Below are 5106 nucleotides of genomic sequence, written 5' to 3'. Positions count from 1 at the left end.
CGGGGACTTCAAGGCGGCGCGGATCTGGCCGGACTTCGTCGGAAGCTCGCCGGAAAAGAGACGGAGGGGGGTCGCCGGAGGACGGGGACGGCACCGGCGAAGGGCGAGGCGATGGAGGGGCACTGGCGACGATGCGCGGCGGCGGCACGGTGCCCGGGGCGCACCGGCTCGGCGGAGGAGGAGTGGAGCATCGGCGAGCAGCGGACGGGCGGCGCGGGATCCGGCTCGGTGGCGCGGGCGCCAACGGGAGAAGCGCGCGGCGGTGGGGAACGGCGTGTGGCGGCGGAGGCGCGCGGGCTCGGTGGCGCGGATCTGGCCCAGGGCGGCTTGGGCGGGCCGGCCGCGGGCCCGGCCGCGCGGGAGGAGAGAGAGAGGGCGGCGGGAGGTGAGGTGGCGGCGTCCGGTTGGTTGGCGGCGGCGGCGGGGTGACGTGGCGCGACGCCACTGGCCGGAGCGAGGTGGAGGGCGGACATGTCCGGCGGCGGGGATTTTTGTCCGGTGACGCGAGGTAGGGGAAGGCTAGGGTTAGACCGCAAATTTCGGAGGGGATCACTTATTTATAGGTAGAGGGAGCTAGGAGAGTCCAAATGAGATGCGGTTTTCGGCCATGCGATCGTGATCGAACGACCGAGATAATGGAGGAGGTTTAGGTGGATTTTGGGCCAAATTGGAAGGGTGTTGGGCTGCAACACACACGAGGCCTTCTCGGTCCCTCGGTTAACCGTTGGAGTATCAAACGAAGTTCAAATGGTACGAAACTTGACAGGCGGTCTACCGGTAGTAAAATAAGGCCGCTTGGCAAGTCTCGGTCCAATCCGGAAATGTTTAACCCCCACACACGAAAGAAAGGTAGAAAGGACCACCGGAGGAGAACGTAGCGCCGGAATGCAAAACGGACAACGGGGAAAATGCTCGGATGCATGAGACGAACACGTATGCAAATGAAATGCGCATGATGACATGATATGAAATGCAAGACACGCAAGCAATGACAAGGCAACAACAGCGAATAACTGGACGACACCTGGCATATCGGTCTCGGAGTGTTACAAAGGGTCAGGTGATCTTATATGCTGAAAATATGCCGCATTCTGGTGGCCAACCTTTTACTATTTTGTTGGAATGAACTCGACAAACTACCAAATGGTTGATCGACATATTAAGTTGTCCGGAAGGTATAATTCCCATTCCAGAAGCACAACCACAAATTTGACCAAATAGATGTAGGTAGGAAAGTCAATAAATCAATAACAGGTGATCGACAGATTCTGCGACATGCACCACAAAATTCACAGGCATTGCTACCTTTCCATCCGTTTTAAGCTTATTATTCTTAGTTAACTCTCCATTCCTCAAAATTGTCCAAAGAACAAATTAATTTTCAGGGGCAGTGAAAGTTCATACATGGTTTTGAATAGGTAAAAGACGGATTTGAGTTGTCAGAGCTGGATAAGAGGAATGTACTGAAAGCTTAATCCCAAACTCTCGTTTCTCTTATTTAAATGCACTAAACACATTCCTTATATAACTGCTGGATTGTTAATTAGAGATATCTGTCTTCTGATTATCTCAATATATATGCTTGTCCAGGTACAAATGACGTAGTGCCGGCCAACGGCAAGAAGTTAGCCACGTTCTCAAGGCGGCCAGCTCCACCGGAGGAGAGGGACTCCACTGCATTCAACGAGCTGTTCATCATCGCTCACGAGGCCCTTGTTGTTGCTCACCATCGTCCCAATGCTCTATCCCTCATGAACTTAGTTGAGAGGTATCCCAAGTCTCTGATCTAGCATGTGATAAAATGGATGCATCAATCTCAACAATAGGTTCAGTCGCAGACTGTCCATTCAAGCAAAATTAATAACACGTCTCCGAAAAGGCAAAAGCTCACCACTAAAAATTTAGAAGTCATGCACATAACAAACTTCTCATTTTGTACCTATGCCGTTGCTTATGTAAAGTGCACTGTTCACAGTCAGATTATTCATGTAAAGATCCATAATGGGGCTTCTATGCATATATGTATCTATTTCTGCAGCTATTCTCTGCTTGAAATCTTAATTTTTTTAATTAAGACAATCATCACATATGCTAATCAGAACATAAAAGTGTGTTAAAGGGTCGACCACTAGCTGGCACCGTCCAGCTCCCCCTCAAGAGGCGCGCAACGGGCGCGCACAACACCTAGTCACAGTTTAAGGGCGCCTCTTCAAAACCAGATTTTTTTCACAATCCCACGGAAATAGGGCGCAGCTCCTTAACTATCCTATTAATTGGGGCGCATTAGGCTGCTTCCGTTTTTCTTCCTCAACTGCATGCAAGTGGGAACATGAATGGTTTGTGCAGCGCATGCAAGTGTGAACATGAGTGCAAGTGGGAATCGGTTTCTCGTTAGGTGCCTCGTTAGGTGCCGGAGGGCGAGATGGGCGTGAGAGGCCGATGCGCCGTCGAGGCAAAGTAGTCGGAGGAGGAAGATGCTCGAAACCAGCCGTGCCGATGGAGAAGGAAGGAGCACCCGCGCGTCCGGTGAGACCAAGAGGAGGAAGACCTCCGGGCGGCGGTGCTCTCGGCTGGAAAGCGACCCTAGAAAGCCCACGGAGGCCAAGAGGAGGAGGCCGGCGATCTTTTGCACCTTGTTGCGGCGGCGCCATTGGAGAGAGGAGAGAGGAGAGAAGATGGAGCCGTCTGTTCGTGTTCCTCCATCGTTGCAGCTACTTATAGAGCGAAACACCGGCGGGAACATAGGCGGGTGCTTTCAACTCTGAAATTTTCGTTTTAGATTTGGTAGCGCAGATCGGCGGGAGATTTGGATGGAAACCGAGCGGGGGAGAAAGGAAAGTGCGCGGGGAAAAAGGAGGGCGCGGGAGGAAGAAGGAAACTCGCTAAAATTTTGCTCTAAACCGTCTCCACCAATGCATGCGATCGGTTGCTTCTTTTACTGGACGGGGAGGTTACAAAGCGTTGGTTTAGCGATTCATTAGGCGCATCTTCTTCAATAACGCAGCTCCAGTGCCTCCTTTTTCCTGCCAATCACACCGCACCTTGGGCCCGGAGCAACACGAGATACGCCCAACAAACTGTGATGGAGGGAGTACTACTTATACTGTAACGGATTAGAAGTACTCCCTCCATTTACTTATATAAGGCCACTATGGAAAATACACTTTGCATTTATACAAGGCCGCCAATGCAATAGTTAATGATATTTCCTCGAACTAGCAACCTATTTAATACTTGCATGCACACAGTCATAATGACACTTCAATCAGCTTTCTATCCCTTTCGTGTATACATGATGCGTATTAATGATCTCACTAAACGAAAAGAAAAGTCGATTTACAAAGCAAGGCATTAAATTTTACCTTGATACATGTAATATGAGTTTGTGACCTTGTATATAAAAATGGAGGGAATAATTTTCTTGTTAGGCAGTTGAGAATATGACTTCTTTCTCCCCTGCTAATTAATCAATTAAGCGCTAGACAACTATTACCATGGCTGCCATGCCGTGTACATATCGCCCAGCGCGTTGGCGTCGTCGGCCGTGTTGGCCGTTGACGGCCGCGTTGCCACGGAGCTTCATTATTCGTCATATCCATCAATCCACGTGCTGTCATAAACATTTGGCCCTTGGATATAGAACATGGTTTCATAGTGCTTAATTAATTGACGCAAGGACCGCGAGGCAGGCGTGGTGAGCAATCTTCAAATCATTCGAATTCGAATGAATTGACGCAAGAATTGAGGTCCACGCATGCGCCACATTTACTAGTACCTCCATGATCGATGTTAGACTTCTTCAAAGGGACTTGTACGCGTACAAAACACGGATATACTTAATTTCACATATGCATGTGCGCTGCACAAAAATGACGCGGAAACTAATGAAGCTGACACATCATCTCCATCGATGCCAACATCTTGTCCTCCATTCGCACGCGTATATATACCCCCGCCACGCGCGCCATACTATCATCAACTCCTTTCAAGGCATACAAATCAAGTTAATTACCAGCTCCCAATCAGCTAGCCAGCAGATCATCTAGTGAAAAGGAAGCAAGATCGATGAATAGTCGCCCGATCATGGCGGTGCCGTCGGTGTTCGCCGCCTTCGACGAGGACGGCGACGGCAAGGTGTCCGCGTCCGAGCTGCGACGCTGCATGGAGGCGACACTGGGCGAGGACGTGTCTGAGGAGGAGGCGGCGGCGGTCCTCGCGACGGTGGACGTCGACGGCGACGGACTGCTAAACCAAAAAGAGTTCTCGAGGCTGACAGCCGGCGCCGGTGCTCAGGAAGAGGACGATGCCGACGTGAAGCGAAGGTGCCTGAGGGAGGCGTTCGGGATGTACGCGTCGTCGCCCACGGAAGACACGATTACGCCGGCGAGCCTGAGGCGGACGCTGAGCAGGTTGGGGTCGCACGAGCTGGGCGTGGAGGAGTGCCGGGCAATGATCTGCAGATTCGACCTCGACGGCGACGGCAAACTCTCCTTCGACGAGTTCCGGGTCATGATGATGGCCTGATCATGGACTCTCTTCGTCGCATTCTTCTAGTAGATACATGTAATGTTCACTTAATTCATTGGTCGATCACATATGTGACATGTGATATATATGTACAGTCATGTGTTCATTCATTCATTGTTTTGCTCGCACGATCTGTATATGTTACCAGGGAAGTTGTGGCCTTAGTTCAAATGTGGACTACATTAAACAGAACCACATAACTGTTGCATGACATGCAGAAAAGGCTCATTCTCAAATTTGTTGCAAAAAACACGGCACGTAAATTTTTGCAAATCGCACTAATAGCTCGTTTTGGCCCGGATAATCCCAAACTGACAAAGGGGCCCACATGTAAGGACGACATGGCATGACACAACGGTTCATGGCTGTGCTCGCAAACAGTACTTTTTTATTATCCACGTAACCAGAAAACTAGTCGCCTATATGTCCACCCGAAAATTCCATGACGGTTCTAGAGAACTGAAATATTGGAATACATGTCCATCTAAAAAGAAGGCTAGTCGCCCGCATCCCCTGTGTTTTGATCTAACTCCATGCAAATGATGATGTCATGCATGCTATTTTTCAAATTGCCTTTAG

The 5106-nt window shown here is 50.2% G+C and overlaps 1 protein-coding gene across 1 annotated transcript; it reads left to right on the top strand.

The window, feature by feature from the left end:
- The first annotated feature begins 3965 nt into the window (after positions 1-3965).
- On the top strand, positions 3966-4637 carry LOC125522437 (putative calcium-binding protein CML25/26). Its single transcript, XM_048687499.2, has one exon. It carries the CDS (start codon positions 4066-4068, stop codon positions 4522-4524), a length of 459 nt encoding a protein of 152 aa, XP_048543456.1. The 5' UTR covers positions 3966-4065; the 3' UTR covers positions 4525-4637.
- The last annotated feature ends 469 nt before the right edge of the window (positions 4638-5106 follow it).

This window comes from Triticum urartu, chromosome 7A (assembly GCF_056163025.1).
Source record: "Triticum urartu cultivar PI428250 chromosome 7A, HENAU_Tu73, whole genome shotgun sequence".
In the NCBI taxonomy this organism is placed as follows: domain Eukaryota; kingdom Viridiplantae; phylum Streptophyta; class Magnoliopsida; order Poales; family Poaceae; genus Triticum; species Triticum urartu.
This window is presented reverse-complemented; position numbering and strand designations above follow the sequence as displayed.

What these genes read in the sequence shown, in the direction of transcription:
- LOC125522437 (XM_048687499.2), top strand. Translation starts at nt 4,066, where the DNA reads ATGAATAGTCGCCCGATCATGGCGGTGCCGTCGGTGTTCGCCGCCTTC.